The sequence below is a fragment of the Emys orbicularis genome, chromosome 1, assembly GCF_028017835.1.
Source record: "Emys orbicularis isolate rEmyOrb1 chromosome 1, rEmyOrb1.hap1, whole genome shotgun sequence".
Classification (NCBI taxonomy): domain Eukaryota; kingdom Metazoa; phylum Chordata; order Testudines; family Emydidae; genus Emys; species Emys orbicularis.
In genome coordinates, this window is record NC_088683.1 from 77,345,889 (window position 1) to 77,370,820 (window position 24,932).

A 24,932-nucleotide genomic window follows, 5' to 3' on the forward strand; every position below is an offset into this window, starting at 1 on the left:
CTGTTCCTTTCACTTAGTTACTTAGTTGCCCATCCCACAGTACTTCTGTCACCTTTTTCACATTAGTTTCTTGTTTTCACTTTTCCAGTTCTTTCTCTGAAGGCACTAAATGTACTTCCCAAGTACACATTCTTTCTTCTGATTCAGTTTTTCTCCTAAAATGTCAGTCAACCTCTCTTCTTCCACCTTCCCTACTTGCATAACTTCAGTGTTCTTTGTGTTTTTCTCAGGATTAGTCAGTAGTGTGTAGCAGTTAAATCCTACATTTATCATTCTTTCAAATTTCTGTCTCATTACAAATATTGTATTTATAGTACTCCTTCCCTTCTTAAAGCCATGTTGCTCCTCTTCTGTAGTTTCCTATACCTTGCATCTCAGTCTTGCTTCCAAAATTCTCTCAAGGGCTTTGAGAAGCTGACTTAACAGGATGATGCCCCAATAGGTGTTTGGATAATCTGCATCATCCTTATCCTTCCAAAGAGGCACAATCAATCCCATTCTTCAGTCATCTGGTATCCTACCTTGCTCTAATAAATCACATATCTGTGAAGCCATGTTACTCCAGTATCTCCAGTGGCCTTGATCATATCAACAATTTTTATGTTCACCAATTGCTTTACCAATCTTTCTCTTATCCAGTGCTGCTTCTGCCTCCTCTGTAGAGATCAGTATCTTTTGAGATTTCCCCATACTTGTTGGTGCTTGCATTTGCAGCTTTCACTTCTCATTTAACAGCCTATGAAAATATGTTTTCCATACCTCTACCATCTCCATAGAGTTACTCACCACATGATTCCCATTCTTCTCACATAAAGAATTCTTCATACTTTGTGCTTCATTGTTTCTCTATTTGGCCAGCCCCCAAACCAATTTCCTGCTACCACCTTCCTCCAGCTTTCAGTATCATTCCTCTTTTGCCACCATTCTTACCTTAGCCAACTGCCTTTTTAGCCTCAATTTTTGCTTGCATTTTTGATTCTCATGATCATGAGCTGCTTCCTCAAACTCTCTGAATTATTCATTCTTTCTTTTTAACTTCTCTTTTACATCAGACTTGCACCACCAGCTTGTTCTCCCTGAAAGCACCCCATCTTACCACTTATTCTGCCACATGTTACCTCTGCTGCTTTGATGAAACATTCTTTAAACTTCCTCCATTCTCCCTCCACTGACTTCATTGTTCTTGGCAAAGTATGAAAGCCTTCCTTTACTTTTTGGCAGAACTCTTTCTCTCCTCCCCACCCCCATTTACATAACCACCAATGCAATTTCTTCCTCAGCATCATCATCTTTCCTGGTTTCTCAGGCTGCGATTTTTTTTAGCTGTTAATACTTTGTTGTTCTGCCACATAATCTGTCAGTATAACCTTTTTGTCTTTCACCATTTTCATACGTTCTCTTCTTATCAAAATATAGTCTACCTGGGTCATGCTTTTTCCACTGTAGCATGTCACCAGGTGGGATTCTTTTTTTTCGAACCATGTATTCGCCACTGAGAACCCATTAAACAAACAGTGCTCAACCCATTTCTTTCCTTCTGCCTTTTTTTTTTTTTTTTACCAAAGCTAGATTTACCCTCCATTCCGTCTACTGGGCACCCTTCACCAGCATGGCAGTTTTAATCACCACTAACAAGGAGTTACTCTCAACCATGACCACTAACTCTGCCAGATCATTTCTAAAGCTCTCCGTCTCTTCCATAGTTCTACCTTGTTTAGGAGCATACGCTGACATAACACACGCAAGCCTACTCTCTATCTTCAACATTCTGCCATCCATTGTTCTCCTTTATACCCTTATGAAAACCTTAGCAATCTCCGGGCTCACAATCAGAGCTCCTTTTTGGTATATTGTATTCGTTTTAAGAAGAACAGGAGTACTTGTGGCACAGCTATTGACACCATACACAATTTCTATATTTTATCTGTTTTAAATTTAATACATTTTTATATTTAAGTTTACTCTTCTTGAATTGTTGAGCTAGTCATGGTGTCCCAAGGCCTTCACATTTTAAAAAAGAGGCTATTTTTAAGTATTATATTAAGAAGTATACATTAATATCCATAGGATTGCAATTTCCATTGAGTAAGCTGGAACAGAAACACACTTTCCACCCTTCAACATCTTGGACATAGAACACATGTTTCTAAAGTTTATAGAGAAATACATTCCTTTTCCATTTTACCTTTCCTTGTCAAGCATTAACATCTAAAATTTTTACCATTTTATTTAGGTTCCGAACATTATTTGTAGCTGGTGAACGCTGTGATGTGGAGACATTAGAATGGTCCAAAAAAGTCTTCAAGGTCCCAGTGTTGGATCACTGGTGGCAAACTGGTGAGCACTTTGCAATATTGTTTGAAATTCTCCCTCTCCCTCCCCCTCACCAAGCTTTACAGACTTGATTCCTGTTTTCTGCAAAGCAATCACTACAGGTGGATCCTTCCATCCACATGACTTTCTATTTATGTTTGCATGGGGTCCTATTTCTTTAAAGATCCACTTATGCTTTCTGGATGGGGGCGGAAAGCAGTACATATTTATTTTAAACACACTGTTTGCTAATGTGGAAAACACAATATAGTGTTTTCTGATACCTGTGTTTAAAAGATTTAACATCATTATTATCATCACTATATTTTCCATCTGTAACTATATTATACATGTACATGTGTTATCCTCTCACACAAAACTTGATCTATTAGAGAAGATTTTAGATTTATTTTATACACTTCCAGTCTATTTTATGTATGAAAAAATATGGCACACTATAGGCTCCTCAGTTTTTGGTCATATTCCATTTGGACCTGATCCAGCACCCATTCAATGACTACCATTGACTTCAGTGGGAGCTGGATCGAGCCCGTAGATCACAATGGGAGAATCAAAAGCACCAGTGTATGTGTAACTGTGTGTCACAAATTCTGGTGACAGTTAGACAGCTTGGTTCTGGCCGTTAGACTGAACAGCTATTTACCATAACTCTGAATGACGTGTGTGTGTCTCTATGTAATATATATATATATATATAAAATTATCAGAATGGGCTTCATGTGTTACATAAACTAAGCATGTTAGAAAAGCCTTATGCTTGTTTTTTTTTTTTGATCTCTTTGTGCCAAGAATATTCCTTTCAGTTTCTGTGCATCACTGTTTGAATATAGAATTTCACAGATCTTTGTGTGAGGCAGAAAGCTTTCTGCCTGCTCCATGATGGGTGGCACATGGAATGGGCATGAGGCAGAAAAATGTGGTTTAAGGATACAATTGCCTGGAATAGAGAAGTTTCTTTAGTTCTGATCTGATCTGATTTGATTTACCATATACAATAAAACCAGTCTAGTGGGCTTAAAGTGCAGCTTATTTGTATAAACATTTCAGCACTTGTGTGAGATATTCGAAAGATAATGGTGTTGCCTGTTACTTAATCCTTGTGCCTATTAGTTGATAAAAATAAAAGTGTTACAGCATGGAGAGAGAACCTATTTTTTTTTCTTCCTGTGCAACTTTAGTAATACTGAAGGATAGATTCATAAATAAAACAATCCATTTTCATTTCTGATAGGTTTGAATAAAACTTGTGCCGTTCTATGCAGCTAGTGCACCCAGGCTTAAAGAAAAGGCTCCCTGATGTCTGAGAACAAACATATGTCATTCTTAGCAGGAGACTGTGTTTCATATTAGTTTTTTTTTAATGTAGCGAAATCTTATGATGATCCTATATCAGTCTGTTGTCACTTTGAAGAACATTTTATTAAGTGGATTTCCATTGTTGTGAAAGATTACTGATTCCTATACTAAATAAGTTTTCAGTGCATTAAATCATACCCTGTGGAGATCCATTCAATTACATTTGAAAATTTTGAGCTTTGGAGCAAGACAGTTCATGCCAGATAATGCTGGATGACTGCTGTAATTTAAGCAAGTGTTAGACAGTTCGTTTGGTCCTATGAATCAGAGTACATTTTATAAAAAGTATTACAGAGGTAAAGAATTTAATAGTTATGAATTATTGACAATCTGGCATAGAGAGAGAGGAAATCAGACAGGCAGGTCCCTAGCCATTTAGGGCTTCGTAGGTTGATACCAACGCCTTACTCTCTACCTGCAAACCAACATACAGCCAATGCAGATCAGAGCAAAGTCACAGATTCCAAGGCCAGAAGGAACCATTGTGATCATTTAGTCTGACTTCCTGTATGACTCAGGCCAGGGAACTTCCCCAAAATAATTCTGAGTGCATATCTTTTAGAAAAATACATCCAATCTTGACTTTAAAATTCAGTGATGGAGAATCTACCATAACCCTTAGTAAATTCATCAAATGCTTAATTACACTCACTATTAAAAAGGTAAGGCTTTTATTTCCAGTCTGTATTTGTCTAGCTTTAGCTTCCAGTCATTGGATTGTAATTGTACCTTTCTAATGAAGAGCCCATTATCAAATATTTGTCCCCCATGTAGGTACTTATAGACTGTAATCAAGTTACCTCTCAACCTTCTCTTTGTTAAACTAAATAGATTGAGCTCTTTGATTCTGTTACTATAAATTGTGTGTTTCTAATCCTTTAATCTTTGTTGTGGCTCTTCTCTGAACCCTCTCAAATTTATCAACATCCTTCTTGAATTGTGGGCACCAAACTGAACACTGTATTCCAGCATCAGTCGCACCAGTGCAAAATATAGAGGTAAAATAACTTCTCTACTCCTACTCAAGATTCCCCTGTTTACACACGCCAGGATCATGTTAGTTCTTTTGGCCACAACATCACTCTAGGAGCTCATATTCAACTAATTATCCACCAAGATTCTCACAATTTTTTCAGTCACTACTTCCCAGGATAGAATCCCCAATCCTGTAAGTATGGTATGCTCACAGTTGCCACATTCTGCACTAACTTCAGTTTTCTAGATGATTTAAGGTGAAGTTCCATGTACAGCACATTGCTGTAGTATAATATTAAATTGACAATGTGATACCATAATAGCAAGGCCGCATCTGAAAGAAATAGTTATGCCTTCCGGACCAGATGCAGATGAAAAAATGTTGTCCTGATTACCGCTGCTGTGCGATCATCTAACAGCACTTGGGGTTACATCAGTACCCATAGACTGCAAACTTGAGTAATAAATGATAGAGAAACACACCCTCATTTGTATGGCCAGATATAATTCTTGACATATGTTTGGGTTGTTTCCCCAGTCTTACCATAATATGGAGATATACCTATCTCATAGAACTGGAAGGGACCTTGAAAGGTCATCGAGTCCAGTCCCCTGCCTTCACAGCAGGACCAAGTACCGTCCCTGACAGATTTTTGCCCCAGATCCCTCAAGGATTGAACTACAACCCTGGGTTTAGCAGGCCAATGCTCAAACCACTGAGCTATCCCTCCACTTCCTTCTTGCCTAGGCTGAGCTTCAGCCAGTTATCCATGGTGCAGCATCTATCAAATGCTAGGTAAGGCATTTGAAAGCATGGTTGTCAGTGGCATATTAAAATACCATAGTACATATCTCCTTAATCGGTCTGTATACACATGGAGTAGAAAAAAAGAAGATGAAGCCCTGAGGGACCACTCTTTGACAGAAAAGCGTTTGCCAGCGATGACCATCTGGAACCTCTTTAGGAGATAGGAATGAAGTCTGTGAACCCTAATGGAAGAAAATGGGGCAAGTCAACAGTGCTTCATGGCCAATGGTATTTATGAGAGCCGATAGATCTGACAGTATCAATATGTATCAGAGGGGTAGCTGTGTTAGTCTGTATCCACAAAAACAACGAGGAATCCAGTGGCACCTTAAAGACTAACAGATTTATTTGGGCATAAGCTTTCATTAAGGTGCCACCGGACTCCTCAGTATCAGTATGGATACTTGATCTTTATCAGCAGATCATCTAGCAAGGCACCCAGAATACTCCACAGTCTGTACCCAGATTGACAGGGGTCAGGAAGATTTTGTACGTCAAAATGCTCTGAGAATTGTTTTGCCACAGTACCCTTAACCAAAAATGGAAAATTGCGATCCTGGGAAAAATCTGGCTATTATCACAAGCACCAAGTGATGGCCTCACAACAACTTCCTTTACAGAAATCAGCAACCTGTCCTACATAGGCCATTGGCAGTCTCCACCAGCTGGGGATGCTGTTCTTCCCTGCTTGCCTTGCTCAGAAAAGAAGCACTTGGTTGCAAAGCACAGATTGTAGCACAAAATATTCCTAACGTTTCTAGTATCTCAGGGAGCATCATTGGCCTAAACTTAGCCAGAAAAGGCTTAATCACTCTGCATCTGCTGAAGTGGATATTTCAGGCCAATCAATTTTCTCTTCAAAGTAACATGCAATTTCCTCGCAATGGGAGGTACTCGCTTCAGTTGGAATAACCAAAGCTGTCCATTACTTGAAACAACTCTGCTGATCAGGAGTAAACCAATGCTAAAAAATAAACTCCTGTTTGCCTCATGCACAACAACTGCAAAAAGGCTCTAAAATTGTTATAGTGCTATTGGTCAGATCCAGCCCACTTCTGTCATTTGGTACTTTAGACATCTTTTCCTCTCACTTTATTTGTCACAGATCACCTGTAAACCATGATGACATATTAGAATGGAGCTAGGGAAGATGATATCTAGGGGCTTGGTCATTTAATCAATAATACATTTTTTGTTTTCTTTTAATTGCTTTTATAGAAAGTCTTATGACAAAATATATACACATTTTATAAAAACAAACATTAAATATATAATTTGCATATCTTAGAAGATATGATTGTATATATTTGGAGTAGGGGAGGTTTGAGAGACCTGCCTATGGATGGGAGTAGTGCATTTGAACATTGTGTTCATCTATGTATAGAGAAGGGATAATTTTGTTTTGGTTTTATGCATATATTAGTGCAGGTGCTTGGTTTTTGCATATTTATAGAAAAATAATACTTTGCATTTAAATAGCACTTTTCATCTTCAAAGTGGTTGTTCAAACATGAGCTAATTAATTCTCATAACACCCCTGTGAGGTAGGTAAAGTGTTATCCCACTTTCACAGATGTGGAAATTGAGGAAGAGAGATGACTTGCCCCAAGCCACACAGCAAGTCATTACAGATTCAGGGTTAGAGCTCAGAAGTTCCTGTGCTCAAAGAAAAAGTTTCCTGTCATGCTTACATATGTTTTGTTCTGTGTGTGTGAGTGAGTGATGGGTAATAGAAAAATACATTTGGGTCCCAGCATTATGTGTGTATTGGTGTTTTAAGGGAATATAATTTGCCTCTGGCAGGTTTTTCTAGTTAAGCATTCCAAATAAATATCATGTAAGGTACTTTGACAAAAATATCTTTGAAGTATCCTAAATCTTTTAAAATTCAGGAACTATAATTGGTATGTCCAGTTTTCCAAGGAGGTGCCCATTTTCCTTAGCATGGATACATGAGGAAATACTGAGAATGGATTACTCCCATTAGAGCTGGATGTGACGGGTTGGATCACAGAAACCCCCTTGGGAGCTGCCACCCGATGTGCAAAGACTACCCCTGCTCCTGTTTTCCCTGCCAGCTCAGGACTCCAGCACCCTGTCTTGCTGAGCCAGACACTCCCATCTGGCTCCAACACAGACCCAGGGTCTGAATCGTTTGCCCCAAAGCTGCAAGTTTACCTGAAAAAAGCTCACAGAAGTGTGCTTGTCTTTGGCACTCAGATGCCCAACTCCCAATGGGGTCTAAACCCAGATAAATCCATTTTACCCTGCATAAAGCTTATGCAGAGTAAACTCATAAGTTGTTCGCCCTCTATAACACTGATAGAGAGATATGCACAGTTGTTTGCTCCCCCAGGTATTAATACATACTCTGAGTAAATTACTAAATAAAAAGTGATTTTATTAAGTACAGAAAATAGGATTTAAGTGGTTCCAAGTAGTAACAGACAGAACAAAGTAAGTCACAAGCAAAATAAAATAAAATGCGCAAATCTATGTCTAATCAAACGGAATACAGATAATCTCACCCTCAGAGATGCTTCAGTAAGCTTTTTCTCAGACTGGACACCTTCCAGGCCTGGGCACAATTCTTTCCCCTGGTACAGCTCTTGTTGCAGCTCAGGTGATAGCTAGGGGATTCTTCATGATGGCTCCTCCCTCCCTTTGCTCTCTTTCACCCCTTTATATATCTTTTGCATAAGGCGGGAACCCTTTGTCCCTCTGGGTTTCCACCCCCCTCACTGGAAAAGCACCAGGTTAAAGACGGATTCCAGTTCAGGTGACATGATCACATGTCACTGCAAGACTTCATTGCCCACTTGCCAGCACACACACATACAGGAAGACTAGCAGGTAAACACAGCCATCTGCAGACAATGGTCCTTGTTAATGGGAGTCATCAAGATTCCAAACCATCATTAATGGCCCACACTTTACAGAATTACAATAGGCCTTCAGAGTTATGTTTTATATTTCTAGTTTTAGATACAAGAGTGGTACATTTCTACAAATAGGATGATCACACTCAGTAGATTATGAGCTTTGTAATGATACCTTACAAGAGACCTTTTGCACAAAGCATATCCCAGTTGCATTATATTCACTTCTTATCAAATTTTTATAAAACTATCCCAGTTACATTATATTCACTTATTATCATGTTTTTATAAAACCATATAGACTGCACAACGTCACACTGGAACCTGGATTTTAGTAGAGGAATATAATGTCACTCCAAGACCTCTTCATTGCTGTAATTGAAGAGGTGATGGTTGTGAAAGTTTGCATTAGAGAGCCTCCTCTGCATTGAGCTGTTAGTTATTCAGTGCCAGTAAAACAAAGATATGAAGTGAAATTGTCCAATCATTTTTTCTGTCTTCAAAAAAAGGTAAACAAATAAGATTTCCTTCTATTTCTATTAAGTGTAAGAAGTAAGGCTCATTTGTCTTGTAGATACAAGACAAAGAGATATCTGAGATCTGACTGAGGAGATATATGAGCCATTAGCAATTATCTTTGAAAAGTCATGGAAGAGGGGAGACATTCCAGAAGACTGGAAAAGGGCAAATAGAGTGCCCATCTATAAAAAGGGAAATAAGGACAATTACAGACCAGTCAGCTTAACTTCTGTACCTGGAAAGATAATGGAGCAAATAATTAAGTAATCAATTTGCAAACATCTAGAAGATAATAAGGTGATAAATAACAGTCAGCATGGATTTGTCAAGAACAAATCGTGTCAAACCAACCTGATAGCTTTCTTTGACAGGGTAACAAGCCTTGTGGATGGGGGGAAGCGGTAGATGTGATATAGCTTGACTTTAAGGCTTTTGATACTGTCTCTCATGACCTTCTCATAAACAAACTAGGGAAATATAACCTAGATGGAGCTATTATAAGGTGGGTGCATAACTGGTTGGAAAATCGTTCCCAGCGAGTAGGTATCAGGGTTCACAGTCATTCTGGAAGGGCATAACGAGTGGGATCCTGCAGGAATCGGTTCTGGGTCCGATTCTGTTAATATCTTCATCAATGATTTAGATAATGGCATAGAGAGTACACTCATAAAGTTTGCGGACAACACCAAGCTGGGAGGGGTTGCATGTGCTTTGGAGGATAGTATTAAAATTCAAAATGATCTGGACAAACTGGAGAAATGGTCTGAAGTAAATAGAATAAAATTCAATATGGACAAATGCAAAGTATTCTACTTAGGAAGGAACAATCAGTTGCACACATACAAAATGGGAAATGACCGGCTAGGAAGGAGTACTGCGGAAAGGGATCTGGGAATCATAGTGGATCACAAGCTAAATATGAGTCAACGGTGTAACGCTGTTGCAAAAAAATTAAACATCATTCTGGGATATATTAGCAGGAGTATTGTAAGCAAGACACGAGAAGTAATTCTTCCACTCTACTCCGCGCTGATTAGTCCGCAACAGGAGTATTGTGTCCAGTTCTGGACGCCACATTTCAGGAAAGATGTGGACAAATTGGAGAAAGTCCAGAGAAGAGCAAAAAAAATGATTAATAGTCTAGAAAAATGACCTATGAGGAAAGATTGAAAAAAATTGGGTTTGTTTAGTCTGGAGAAGGGAAGACTAAGAAGGGACATAACAACAGTTTTCAAGTACATAAATGGTTGTTGCAAGAAGGAGGGAGAAAAAATGTTGTTCTTAACCTCTGAGGATAGGGCAAGAAGCAATGGGCTTAAATTGCAGCAAGGGCGGTTTAGGTTGGACGCTAGGAAAAATTTCCTAACTGTCAGAGTGGTTAAGCACTGGAATAAATGGCCTAGGGAGGTTGTGGAATCTCCATTATTGGGGATTTTTAAGAGTAGATTGGACAAACACCTGTCAGGGATGGGCTACATAATACTTAGTCCTGCCTTGAGTGCTGGGGACTGCACTAGATGACCTCTCGAGGTCCCTTCCAGTTCTATGATTCTATGATACAGTCTCTTAAAGAAATCTCTCCAACTACAGATGTGATGTCCGCTCAGAGGGGTCTGCAACTTATTCACACATACACCTCTACCCCGATATAACGTGGTCCTCGGGAGCCAAAAAATCTCACCGCCTTATAGGTGAGATTGCGTTATATCGGGTACGGTCTAGTACGGCGTACCGGCAAGAGCCAGTACGCCACACTGGATTGGACTGGCTTCCCTGGCAGTGATTTAAAGGGCTCGGTGCTCCAGCCTCTGAGGGGAGCCCCCGGCCTTTTAAATCACCACCGGAGCTCCGGCAGCGAGGCTCAGGCAGGGATTTAAAGGGCCCGGGGCTCCCCGCAGCGACCGGAGCCTCTGGCCCTTTAAATCAACACCCGAGCCCGGCTGCCGGAGCCCTGGCGGGGATTTAAAGAGCCCGGTTCGCCAGCTGCTGTGGGGAGCCCCTGGCCCTTTAAATCACTGCCGGAGCTCCTGCAGCGGGGCTTGGGCAGGGATTTAAAGGGCCTGGGGCTCCCCGCAGCGGCTAGAGCCTCTGGCCATTTAAATCACCATCCGAGCCCGGCTGCCGGAGCTCCAGGGTTCCGGCAGCTGGGCTCGGGTAGTGATTTAAACGGCCCGGGGCGCCACACGAATTTGGATATAATGCGGTAAAGCAGCGGGGCTCGGGTGGCGCTTTAAAGGGCCTGGGGCTCCCTGCTGCTTTACCGTGTTATATCCGAGTTCGTGTTATATCGGGTCGCGTTCTATCGGGGTAGAGGTGTACTTTGAAAGAGAATTGTACAAATCTGCTTTTGTGGAAATAAGCTGCCATAAATGGAGTATGTAAGAGCAGTTTGAGCATTCGGTATCAAGATAGATATCGTGGTGTTTGGCACAGTATGGCTGCTAAAAAGGTGGCTGTTGTTTGTATAACATAATAAGGGCCTTGAGTACTCTGTAGCGCGAGACCAAATTCCCTGTCAGCAACCCGATAAATTCCATGGCAAAATTTAATTTACTCTGTCATCATGAAATATCCTTCATTCCCGTCCCTGTCTTCTCTCAAACACAGAGAACGATTATTATAATTACTTCTGTTATTTATTATTTGTATTGAGGTAGTACCTAGGATCCCTAGTCGTAGACCAGGACCCCATTGTCCTAAGCCCCGTATAAATATATAACAAAGAGAGTCCCCAAATTGCTTAGCAATCTCAGAGCTGTGGTTCACAGTTGACAATACTCATTGATACAAATATTGTTACTGACTGTTTTTGACCATGATAATTTGAGAGGATGGGTTTTTATTATGTTCTCCATTATGGCTGTCAATTAATTGCACGCGATTAACTCAAAAAATTAATCACGATTAAAAAAATTAATCACGATTAATCACAGTTTGCACTGTTAAACAATAAAACCAATTAAATTTTATTAAATATTTTTGGATGTTTTTCTACATTTTCAAATATATTGATTTTGATTACAACACAGAATACGAGGTGTACAATGCTCACTTTATATTATTATTTTTGATTACAAATATTTGCACTGTAAAAATGATAAAAGAAATCGTATTTTTCAATTCACCTCATACAAGTACTGTAGTGCAATCTCTTTATCGTGAAAGTGCAACTTACAAATGTAGATTTTGTTGTTGTTGTTACATAACTGCACTCCAAAACAATGTAAAACTTTAGAGCCTACAAGTCCACTCAGTCCTACTTATTGTTCAGCCAATCACAAAGACAAACAAGTTTGTTTATATTTACGGCAGATAATGCTGCCCACTTCTTATTTACAATGTCACCAGAAAGTGAGAACAGGTGTTCGCATGGCACTTTTGTAGCTGACATTGCAAGGAATTTACGTGCCACATATGCTAAACATTCGTATGCCCCTTCATGCTTCGGCCACCATTCCAGAGGACATGCTTCCATGCTGATGACACTTGTTTAAAAAAAGGTCTTAATTAAATTTATGGCTGAACTCCTTGGGAGAGAATTGTATATTCCCCGCTTTGTTTTACCCGCATTCTTCCATATATTTCATGTTATAGCAGTCTTGGATGATGACCCAGCATATGTTGTTCGTTTTAAGAACACTTTCACTGCAGATTTGACAAAACACAAAGAAGGTACCAATGTGAGATTTCTAAAGCACTCGACCCAAGGTTTAAGAATCAGAAGTGCTTTCCAAAATCTGAGAGGGACGAGGTGTGGAGCATGCTTTCAGAAGTCTTAAAAGAGTTACACTCCGATGCGGTGGCATCTGACTCAGTTGATGAAAATGAACATGTCAGTCCACACTGGTTTGGATCGTTATCGAGTAGAATCCGTCATCAGCATGGACGCATGTCCCCTGGAATGGTGGTTGAAACATGAAGGGACAAATGAATCTTTAGCGCATCTGGCATGTAAATATCTTGAGACGGCTACAACAGTGCCAAGCAAAAGCCTGTTCTCACTTTCAGGTGACATTGTAAACAAGAAGCGGGCAGCATTATCTCCTGCAAATGTAAACAAACTTGTTTGAGTGATTGGCTGAACAATAAGTAGGACTGAGTGGACTTGTAGGCTCTAATGTTTTAGATTGTTTTGTTTTTGAATGCAGTTATTTTTTTGTACACACTAGTAGAAAAAGAGTTAAAAGCAGCCATAGCGAGGCTGCGCCAGAGGCAGCCAATTGGAAAGGGTCTGAGAGGAGCAGCCAATCATGGCCTGGCAGGCTCATATAAGAAGGGCTGCAGGGCAGAGCAGAGGGAGCCACTCCCTGGAGCTTGAGGAGGGAGGTAGACTGGCTGCCTTGCAGGCTGAGTTCAGCAAGCACCTGGACATAGCAGTGCTATAGGCTGGTGCTGCAGGCTGAAGCCCTGAGGCTAGGGCAAAGAAGGTGATGGGGCTGCGGGGAAGTGGCCCAGGGAGATCCACAGAGGAGTCGGAGGGGATGCAGTAAGTGGCTGCTATCTACAGGGTCCCTGGGCCAGGACCCAGAGTAGTGGGTGGGCCCGGGTCCCTCTCCCCTGCTCCTCACCACTGGCGAGGAGGCTAAAGAGTAGACTGCACTTGAAGGAAGTGGCTGGACAATGGACTGCAGTCCACCCAGAAGGGGGGAACACGGAGTATGGCCCAGCCAGAGGGTAGTGTCATGAAGAGGACGCCACGGTCCTGGGAGTGACATGGGTCCAGGAACAGAGGTGAGTCACGCCCTGTCACATGTACATAATCCTACATGTGAGTTCAACTTTCATGATAAAGAGATTGTACTACAGTAATTGTATTAGTTGAATTGAAAAATAGTATTTCTTTTTATTTTTACAGTGCAAATATTTGTAATAAAAATAAGTATAAAGTGAGCACTGTACATTTTGTATTCTGTGTTGTAATTGAAATCAATATATTTGAAAATGTAGAAAACATCCAAAAATATTTAAATAAATGGTATTATATTATTGTTTAACAGTGCGATTAATCACAATTAATTTTTTTAATCACTTGACAGCCCTATTTTCCATACATACTCCATAGGCTTCAACTCCCATAATGCCCATGTGACCTGTCTCAGATTCTTCTTCTCCCCACATGTGTCAGGGATGATGGCGTTAGATTCCAGTTCTCTCTTTCCAACCCCTGCTACCTTGCTCTATGGAGCAGTGCAGGGAGTATGCATTGTAATCCAATTAATTCCCCCATGTGGGGAACCTTGCAGAGCAAGAGGCAGCTGCTAGCAGGTCCCATCAGGACAGGTTGACAAAAGAATATTGGGTTTCTGATTGCAGTAAAATGGTGAATTTCATAGAATCTTCAGAAAATGCCAAATTATGACGTGAAATTATGAAGCCTACAGGGTCCTGACTGAGATGAGTGAAGCAAGACACATGTCTCAGAGCTATTGTTTCAGTTTACAGTCTGTTCATACTTTTGAGGCCTTCTCTGCAGCAAAAAAGGCTAGAAACATTTTTATTTTTAAATTGGAAGCCGAGATTCTGCAGCAAAACTCTGGAAGAAAGGGGTGAATTCTGCAGAAAATACCATAGTGGTGAAATGCTTGGGTCACTGAACTTCGTGTTTTGCAAAATCTGGACTTGTCTCAGACTTTCATATTGGGGATAGGACAGGTAAGTGGCTATCTTACTTAAGAAGTTATTTTTGAAAGGGTTAATAGTCTGAGCTCATCCACTTAGAAGTACACAACATTATCTGTGGCCTCTTACTTTAAGCAGTTTTTCATAGGGACCATAGTCATTGCCATGACCATATCTAACTAATAGTCTGGCTGGCTGGGTATCCCATCCTCTACTGTGGCCTATCAAGATATTTCAGAGAAAGGAACATTGTAACTTTTTAAATTTTTGTTCTTTTTCCTATCTATTTATGCAAACATTGTGTCATGAGTGGGGAGCTCTTCCTGATTCCATCTGGTGATCAGTTTTTCCCCTGAGGTCTAAGTATTGATAGCCTTAGTAATTTTGAATGTATGGTAATTAGTGTAACTGCCAGGTGACAGACTATTGATTTATATAATGGTGAGGGGTGAAAACATTATCTACTATCTATCACCTTATTAATGCAGTCTTAGCATATTCTTCACATTTTGACTAGTGATGTCTTACTTAAACTGGCCACTAGGACTGATCTTTCTGCTACCTGTAGTCATTCGGAGTCACCATTGTCTACGTTCCTCCTCTAATCTTGTATCCTCATGGGATTTCTGAGGCTCTTCTCCGGATGCAGAAGATTCTAATCCAGACACTTAGCTGGCATCTGCTTCATTAATGTACTCAGATTTGAGGATTATTTTCCTGCAGAAAAGTTTTAATTCATTTCCACATTCTCAACTGGGCACTCAAGAATGTTTGCTTTAATTATGTTTATTCTTTAAAATGATCATCTTAGTTGGAATAAAATTGTTACAGGTACCTAAGTTTGCTGTGGGCAGCTGTTCAGTGCTACTCACTCTGATCCATCTCATCATCCTGCTGGATGTGGCTTCTATATTCTCCACCAAAGATGTTTTATCCCACATGAATTACTTCAAATGTGCATTTGACAGACGATCAATCCTCCTCTGCATCATGGGAAGTGCTCTAGGCAGCAGAGATGGTGCAGGTTCGGTGACTGAGGGAAGGAAAGCTGTGTCTTGAAAAAGCTTCTAATCCCTTTGGTTTTATTTTTAGAAATGATAAAGGTTTGGCTATGGGTTCATTGAGCCGGTACTGGGATCTGCTCCAGTAAATTAAAGCACAAACAGCTTGTGCTCTCTAAATTGCACAGGTTTACTGGTTTCCTCACAGTGCTTCTCTATAATTCTGTATTCTAATTTATGGTATCCAATCTGACTTTCTATATAAGTTTAGCATATTTTAAGCTTTTTTGTTTCCATCTGATTTTAGTTTCTCTGTGCTGCTTAATCTAAGTCATTTCCGACTGTTATTCCACATTGCAGTTAAGGGACCTGCAGTAATAAGAATAAAGCATTATAAATGCCCACCCCTTTTCAAATTTCCTTTATGCAGTTTTGATGGTTGGAAACAAAGGAATTGTAAAATGATCTTCAGTCATGGAGCTCATCTCTGACCTATTTTTAGGATGCACTAGATAGGAGAATGTAGGGGCGGGAGGGGGGCGTTTGTGTAAGAAACAGTGAGTTAAGTGTAATGCAGTCTCAGCTGTGTGAGTGAAAGCGGCTGTGACAGCGCCCCCAGTTTGTATATTTATGTGAAAATGTTACAGGTTGCTGATGTCATTCTTGTTGCTTGGCAACTGTTTTTTCCCTCTAGTTCGTAGAACAGAGTCCTCATTAGTGTCAAGTAGACAATTTTACTGATGATTTGAGAACAGGAAGCCCAGAGTTAAGCTCCATGAATCTAGTTTATGGGAAGAATAATCCTTTGCAAGATTTAAGGCAGCCTTGATGAAGATTTTCTTGAAGAGAGAGAGAGAGGGAGAGAAACAATTTATAAAATGTTAATCCCTGCTGCAGAGAAATTTACCTAAATCACACAGTAATAATCTAATCATCCTCTTCCATCGTTACAGTATAACTCTGCATAAAATATATAACGCTTTCTCAAAATGATTAAACAGTAAATGGTTAGCACTGAGATGTGTAATTACTTTTTATAACATCCATTTGTGTCTATTAAGTATTTCATCATGTATCAGTTATAGTATTACAACAGGAAGAGAATAAAAAAAATGGGTTTCAATTAAAGCATGAAAATACATTTTATAATCATATGCATTGCATTATTTTATGCATCTTTAAATCTTTAGTCCTATTATCTGAAATCTTCAAAGTAAGACCGAAAGCATTGCCTGCTCCTTCTGTCTGAATATCTCAACAATCACTCTGCTCTTGCAAATTCCATCTATAAACTTCAGCTGCACTGTGAATGACTTGGAGCACTACAAGATCACTGGACTTTTATTTCAACCCTTGTCATAGGCAACCAAATTCCAGTTAAGCTAATGAGTGTTTCCCAATAAGCTCAGTTAATTGCAGCCACACTTCCGAAGTTTGCAAGTTTTGGGTGTTCTTTGAAACCCCAGAGGTGGGCAGGTGTGTGTGTGTGTGTGTACATTGTGCACAATACAGTATATAAATATACAGTACAAGCTGTGTTATCCAGCACTTTATCAATCAGAAAGCTCTATTAACTGGCATTTCTGATAGCTCCTAATACAAATCTTCAATCTAGTAACCAGGACTAGTATAATGCCCAGGAGGTTATGCAACTGTACATTCTGCACTCTACTTTTAGGCAAAGGAGGCAAAAGACAAGTAAACAAGCTGGTATCCGGGATTTATTCAAAAAAGCAGGTTCCTGGGTATGTCATTGGGCTGAATCTGTAATGACCCTATCTCCTACACCTTCTTCTACATCTACAATGATAATTATCATTGATAATGATGACCCTGAGGCACTGCAAGATCCTAAAGTGCCTTCTGAATTATCAAAGAAAGATTAAATGATGTTCAGTATAGTTTTAGTGTTAAGTGTATTTTTAGTGATCTGGGTGTACACCATGCCCTGCCCATAGTGATATGTAGTGTCATAAGATAACCTACTGTATAGAAAACTTTACCTGTATACACCTAAGTGCTTCAAGAAACCAACCACTCTGCAGTGCAGTGCTACTACTGGATTGGTGAGTACTTGTTTAGTATTTTATACTTTATTCATTTGATTGTATTCTAATTCTTTGAAAATTGGTATTCCATTGGTAAGTATAACGTTTAGTTAACCGGAATTTTTGATTAACCTGCACCCCCAATTCCGTCAACATGCCAGAAAGCTTTTACTGCATAATGTTTACACACTGGATTGAGAGAGTTCGGCAAAGATCTTGGGAATTATATATATATTTTTATTATTGAACTGAATATCATAACAACTATATTACCATGAGAGAGTGGTTTTCACAAATAAAACACATGTTCATGAAAGCAGGTGTGCGGTGACTACTGATGCCTGGAGGCTATAGGAAGAAAAAGGAGTTGTTGAGTGACTACATTTAAAAAAAAAAAAAAATTCTCTGAATGAACTTGAGTTTTTGTAATTTTATAAAGAAACAAGCACTGTTTCTCCAGACAAAATCATCTTTTAAATATTTTAACAGGTCATGTGACTTCCTCTGGATTTTGTATATTTGCAAGAAATGACAGAAGTAGTGTATCAGGGTTACCTGTACCCAGTTGTTACAGAAACGCTGGTTGTGGCTCCAGAGTCCAAGATCAAGTTTATTTTTATTATGGTAGTACCAGGAAGCCATAGTCAAACTCAAGCCCCTTTTGTACTACGTGTTGTAAAAGCACATAATAAGGTCTTGTTTACCTACAGTATTTGTACTGAGTTAAGTATATTGGTTTAAAAGCTATTATAGTTAAATTGGTGCATCTCCCAGTGTGGGTTCAGTTATACCAATTTATAAGTGCTGTATTGGTGTAGCTTATTTACCAAACTAAGCAATGCTGCTATAAATACTCTCATATTTGAATAATTGCATCCCCACTAGGGGGTATACCGAGTTTAACTACTGGTTTAGAAACCGATACAGTTAAATCAGTGTATAGATGAGTTCAGAAAGACAGCTTGTGTCTCAGGGAGTTTGCAATCTAAAGTTCTGATTCAGAAAAGCATCTCTGTTCAGGAAAGCACTTAAGCATGTGCTTAAGTCCCATTGACTTCAGTAAGATTTAAACACAGGGCTTAAAGTTAAGTGCTTTCCTTAATGGGACTAAATAGACTAGATGAACAAAAATTGGGAAAGAGGAAGTAATAGTATCCTCATCTTAATTAAGACTTGAAGATCACACTGGGAAACTGTGACAGAACGTCCCAATTTAGCACCTTAACTTCAAGGTCATCCTTACTCTTACAAAGGAAACAGTGGCAGCCACCTGTATGGGTTATGTCGTGTCACAATCCCTTTGCCCCATCTGTCTGATTTTAAGTATTTTTTTAGGATGTAAGCTCTTACTCTGTGACTATACAGCAACTAGCACAAGGGGGAGGTGGATCTGATTCTTACTGAGACCTCTGCGTGCTACCATGATACAAATTAATAATGATACTACAAAGAGCTTTGAGTAGGAGTGGACAATGAACAGCAAATGTGGCCATAGCCAGGAGGACTGTTACATGCAGATTTTGTGCAAGGGACTGGATTGTACTGTGAGAGTTTATGTGTATCAAGGAATCTCTTTGGTACCAATTTCTCTGTCTTTAGCCCCTCCATCGTTTGTTGTTTCTGCTCTTTTTTGTTTTGTATCTTTCCTCTTTTCCATTCTGCGTTATACATCACCTTTCCTCTGCCTCTTTTCTTTGTTTTATGGGTTAAATTTCTATGTTTCAGTTTCTGAATGGAGATAATCAGGATAACCTTTGCAAATAAATTGGGTGCCTTTTAAGGTGTCACATACAGTTCATCCCAATGAAGCCAGGCCAAATGCCAATTTCAGTTTTGTGTGGGGGAAAAAAACTTGGAATGATCAAAACTTCTGTTCATGAGCCTAATGCTGTGCTTCTCTAAAGGTTTTTCACTTTTCTTGTAGACTCAAGATAGGATAAAAAACTGTGGAGCCCTGGTATATGACCTTAGCATAGAGATCTGGTGTCATGTCAACCTAAGATACTTAAATGCCATGTGGCCACATTCTGCACTAGCTGAGGCTTCCTAGGGTTCTTTAAAGGTAGCCTTACGGCAGGTATATTGCAGTAGTCTGGAGTGAGGTGACCAAGTTATCCTATTTCTTTGCTAGCTTATTGAGAATCAGCTCCTTGAAGTGCACCCGGAAATAGATAGGAAGTCAGGGTGGAGCACTAGAGTTGTATGCTCCTCTTAGCCTAACCCACTTAAAAGTCAGTCATCCACATTGTACATAGCTGCAACTTCCTGGTACCTTTCCAAAATCATCCTAAGTAGAGTGCGTTGCCATAATCCAGCCTGAAGATGACAACATTTCTGTTCTGTTTCTCTAACAAGTAGATCCATTTTGAGTAATGGGCAGCATGGTGAATGCAGACTGTCTCCACTTGGCAAGAGTCAAGTAATTCTCACTATCAAAAGTTTTCCAAGTTGTCTTCAGAGAAAATCACTTAGTGTATGGCAGTCTCTCTTTCACTGACTACAGGATACCAGAGCAGGAAGGGGAAAAGGGCTGTCTTTTCTGGTTGGGTTTCAGTCTCACTGCTGGATATTCTGTATATGTTGGGAAAACTTTGTCCTACCATTATGATATTTCTTTTTAAAGAAATTTTAAAAAGATCATGACAAACTAATGAAGGAGTCTCCATCAGAAAGTTGATTTAAAATCAAATGAAACAATCAACTTGAGTATTACCTTAAATGTAGTATTTATGATGACCCTTGATATAAGGGCAGAATCCTGCTGCTTACCCTTTCTGATTTTGTAGTGGATGTAATCCTATTTTTAGCAGGCTATTGGCACCTAGCACCATGTTGGCACATTGCATATCTAATAAATAAGAGGACATAGGTGGAAAAAAAAAGAATATAACTATGAGCTTTCAAAATCCTTTGATCCGTGTATACCAAATCTCTTAAGTAGTATGGAATTAAACATAAAATTGCCTCTGACACAATTATCACAGTTCAAAGAAACATAAATAGAAAATAAATTCAGAGGTAAGAATGAAAGTGTGTCCTTACCTCACCTCATCAAATAGTGTCTAATGAGTAAATTGTGTTTAATTCCAGACTAGCTTTCTGACAGATTTGGTGCCGGGCAGGCAAAGGATCTTTCAAGGTGTTATCTTCCTCCAAATTCTTCTGTGTTTGTTTCCTTCTTGCTGCACTCTATCTTGTTGATCTTCCTTGTGGGAACATCCTGTTCAGTATGCTAGGATGGAGTTTAGCCTTTCAGAAAATTGAATCTTTGCCAGTAAATTTTACTTCATTTGCTGACGCACTGAACAGTGTGAAGAGGGGCAGAGGATGGGATGAAGAACTTCTCCCAGTGGTAGGCACCAAAGTGTAAATAACTTTTCCTAAATGTAATTGTTCACTAGCTGTTTTCCTGGTAGTAAAGTGGCTAGTCACAGGTTAGTAGATGACCTATATGAATGTATGTCTTTGTTACTGTTTCCCTAATCTTCCCTCCCCTTTGACAAGTGAAATGCCTGCAAGATGCATGGAAACAATTTGAAAACACAATAATAGAGGCTCAAAGTACATGTATAGCCCAAATTAAAAAAAAAAACAAAAAACGGTAAGAGGTGCAAAAAACTCCCACTGTGGCTAAACAGCAGAGTAAAAGAGGTGGTTAGAGGGGAGAAAGGCATCCTTTAAAAATTGGAAGCCAAATTCTCCGGAGGAAAATGAAAAGGAACATAAATTCTGGCAAGTGTAAAAGCATAATTAGGAAAGTCAAAAAAGAATTTGAAGAGTAACCAACAAAACATACAAACAGCAATTTTTTTTTTAAAAAGTGCATCAGATGCAGGAAGCCTGCCAAAAAATCAGTGGGGCCACAGTGCAATCAAGGTGCTAAAGGAGCACTGAAGGAAGACAAAACTGTTGTGGAGAAGGTAAGGCCATGTCTACACTAGCGAACTAACAGCGGCATAGCTGTACCAATGCAGCTGCGCTGCTGTAAGATCGCTCGTGTAGCCTCTCTATGCCGATGTGAGAGAGCTCTCCTGTTCGCATAACAAAACCACCTCCGCGAGCAGCGGTAGCTGTGTTGGCAGGAGAAGGTCTCCCACTGACATAGCACTGTCCACCCCGGTGCTTCTGTTGGTGTAACTTATGTTGCTCGGGGGTGTTTTTTCACACTCCTGTGCGACATAAGTTATACCGACAAAAGTGATAGTGTAGACAAGCCCTACGTGAATACTTTGCATCGGTCGTCACTGCAGAGGATATGAGGGAGATTCCCACATCTGAACCATTCTTTTAGGTGGCAGGTCTGAGGAACTGTCCAAGATTGAAGTGTCAATAGAGGAGGTTAACATAAGAATGGCCATACTGGGTCAGACTAAAGGTCCAATCTAGCCTAGTATCCTGTCTTCCGACAGTGGCCAATGCCAGGTGCCCCAAAGGGAATGAACAGAACAGGTAATCATCAAGCGATCCATCACCTGTCACCCATTCCCAGTTTCTGGCAAACAGAGGCTAGGGACACCATCCCTGCCCATCCTGGCTAATAGCCATTGATGGACCTATCCTCCATGAACTTATCTAGTTCTTTTTTGAACCCTGTTATAGTCTTCGCCTTCACAACATCCTCTGGCAAGGAGTTCCACAGGTTGACTGTGCGTTGTGTGAAAAAAATTGATTTTGGAACAAATTGATAAATTAAACAGTAATAAGTCCTAGTATTCACCCAAGAATACTGAAGAATAAGTATTCACCCAAGAATTCTGAAGAAACTCAAATATGAAATGACAGAACTACAAACCGTGGTATGTAACCTGTCACTTAAATCAGCCTGTGTAGTAGATGACTAATAGCTAATGAGAATAGCTGATGTAACACTGATGTTTTTTTAAAAAAGGCTCCAGAGGTGATCCTGGCAATTATATAGGCCAGTAAGCCTGATTTTAGTACAAGGCAAATTGGTTGAAACTATAGTAAAGAACAGAATTATCAGACACATGAACACGATATGTTGGGGAAGAGTCAGCACAGTTTTTGTAAAGGGAAATCATGCCTCCCCAATGTATTAGAATTCTTTGAGAATGTTAGCAAGCATGTGGATGAGAGTGATCCATTGGAATAGTGTACTTGGACGTTCAGAAAACCTTTGACAAGGTCCCTCACCAAAAACTCATAAGCAAAGTAGGTAATCATGGGATAAAAGGGAAAGTCCTCTCATGGATCAATAACTGGTTAAAAGATAGGAAACAAAGAGTAGGAATAAAGGATCAGTTTTCACAGTGGAAAGTGGTAAATAGTGAGGTCCCCCAAGGATCTGTATTGGAACCTGTGCCATTCACTGTATTCATCAGTTCTCTGGAAAAAGGGGTAAACTGTGAGGTGGCAAAATTTGCAAATGATACAAAAGTACTCAAGATAGATAAGTCCAAAGCTGACTGTGAGAAGTGACAAAGAGATCTCACAAAATTGTGTGAGCAGGCAACAAAATGACAGGTGAAATTCAATGTTGATAAATACAAAGTTATGCATATTGGAAAAAATAATCTCAATTACACATACAAAATGATGGGGTCTAAATCAGCTGTTACCAATCAAGAAAGAGATCTTGGAGTCCCTGTGGATAGTTCTCTGAAAACATCTCCTCAATATGTACCGGCAGTCAAAAATGCTAATATTGTGAGGTACCATTAGGAAAGGGATAGATAATAGGACTGGAAATATCACTATACAAATGCATGTTACACCCACACCTTGAATACTGTGTGCAGATCTGGTTGCCCCATCTCAAAAAAGATATGTTAGAACTGGAAAAGGTACAGAGAAGGATAACAAAAATGATGAGGGGTATGAATCAGCTTCCACATGAGGAGAGATTAAAAAGACTGGGACTATTCATCTTAGGAAAGATATAATTAAGGGGGGATGTGATAGGGGTGTATAATCATGAATGATATAGAGACAGTGAATACAGACGTGTTATTTATCCCTTAACATAACACAAGAACCAGGTGTGACCCAATTAATTTAATAGCCAGAAGGTTTAAAACAAACACAAAGAAAGTTCTTTACACAATGCACAGGCAATCTGTGGAACTAGTTGTGAGGGGATGTTGTGAAGGCCAAAAGTATAACTGGGTTCAAAAAAGAACTAGATAGGTTCGTGGAGGTTAGGTCCATCAATGGCTATTAGCCAAGTTAGTCAGGGAAAACAGCCTCATGCTTTCTCTTTAAACCTCTGACTTCTAGAACCTGGGACTGGATGATAGTTGCCCTCTTATCTTCATTCCCTTTGAAGCATCTGGCACTGGCCACTGTTGAAAATACAGGGCTAGTTGGGCCAGCATACAGGGTTGTTTGTTAGGTTCCCACTGTCTCATGCGAACCACGTGTGCACATCAGGGACCAGCATTTGACCAGCATACTTACCTATGGTAGGGTAGATACTAAAAATGTTACATTCACAGTGGTAACTAGCAAGACGGTATCATAAAGTAGCTGCTACTGAAATTGCATATCCGCTGTTTTGGAAATATATATTCCTTATTTAGAAGAGATGGAACACAGTTCAGTCTTTTTATATTTTTTTATTGTGTAGTGAGTAAGTGCAGAAATATAAATCAATATAATAGCATGGTTCACTTTTAGTTCACATTGTTAGTTTTGTAGATTGTGCATAAAAAACACAAAGTGGATCCTAACTTATCCTTGAAGACTTCACAAATCTCCTCCCGTTCAAGACCTTTGAACAGCAGGACTCTGCAGTGACAAATTTATGTCAGTTCCTAGTGCACACTAATCATATCTGTGGATTAGGTTACTGTAATGTTCTATGCTCATTCCATTTTTCTGACAGAATCATTGCTTTGCAGCTGTAGTAATTTTCCTTGTCAAAGGCATTCCCTATTCCTGTCAACTTGTGTATAAAGAGAAATTGGCTGGAGTTCACAAACTGCTGTCAACAATGATACTAAAGGTAGAATTTATTAATATTTCTGTACTTGGCAATGTTGTGAGTAAGAAATATAAATTGGTTTGCTGAGTTACCGACAGTCACATCCACAACATTGCATTAAAACAGTGATAAAGTGGTGTATTGGATGGTTTCATGAAACTCATAATTGGACATTCAGCTTTTTGGCGATGGCTGTCTGTTACAAGTTCAAATGTGGCTTAGGTTGATAGATACTGTAACAATTTTCAGTGAAGGAACTACTTTGCAGCCCACGTGAACTGAGTTTAGCAGTTTCAGGCCAACTCCTTGGAGTGGAATAAGACAAAATGAGTCCAGGATCTCCATGACCAGACTCTTCCACGCTTCCTAGTCACAGACCTAACACTGAGTATATTCTTCCTGCAAACTAGAGCAGTCCTACATGGACTCCCTGATTCGGGAATCCAACAT

The 24,932-nt window shown here is 39.7% G+C and overlaps 1 protein-coding gene across 1 annotated transcript in view; it reads left to right on the top strand.

Moving 5' to 3' along the window:
- ACSS3 (acyl-CoA synthetase short chain family member 3) overlaps window positions 1-24,932 on the top strand; it is a 141,179-nt gene that overhangs the window by 74,281 nt on the left and 41,966 nt on the right. The window contains exon 9 of the mRNA XM_065423450.1: window positions 2,234-2,337. Coding sequence (XP_065279522.1) covers window positions 2,234-2,337 — 104 coding nt within the window. The remainder of the gene's footprint in view (window positions 1-2,233; window positions 2,338-24,932) is intronic.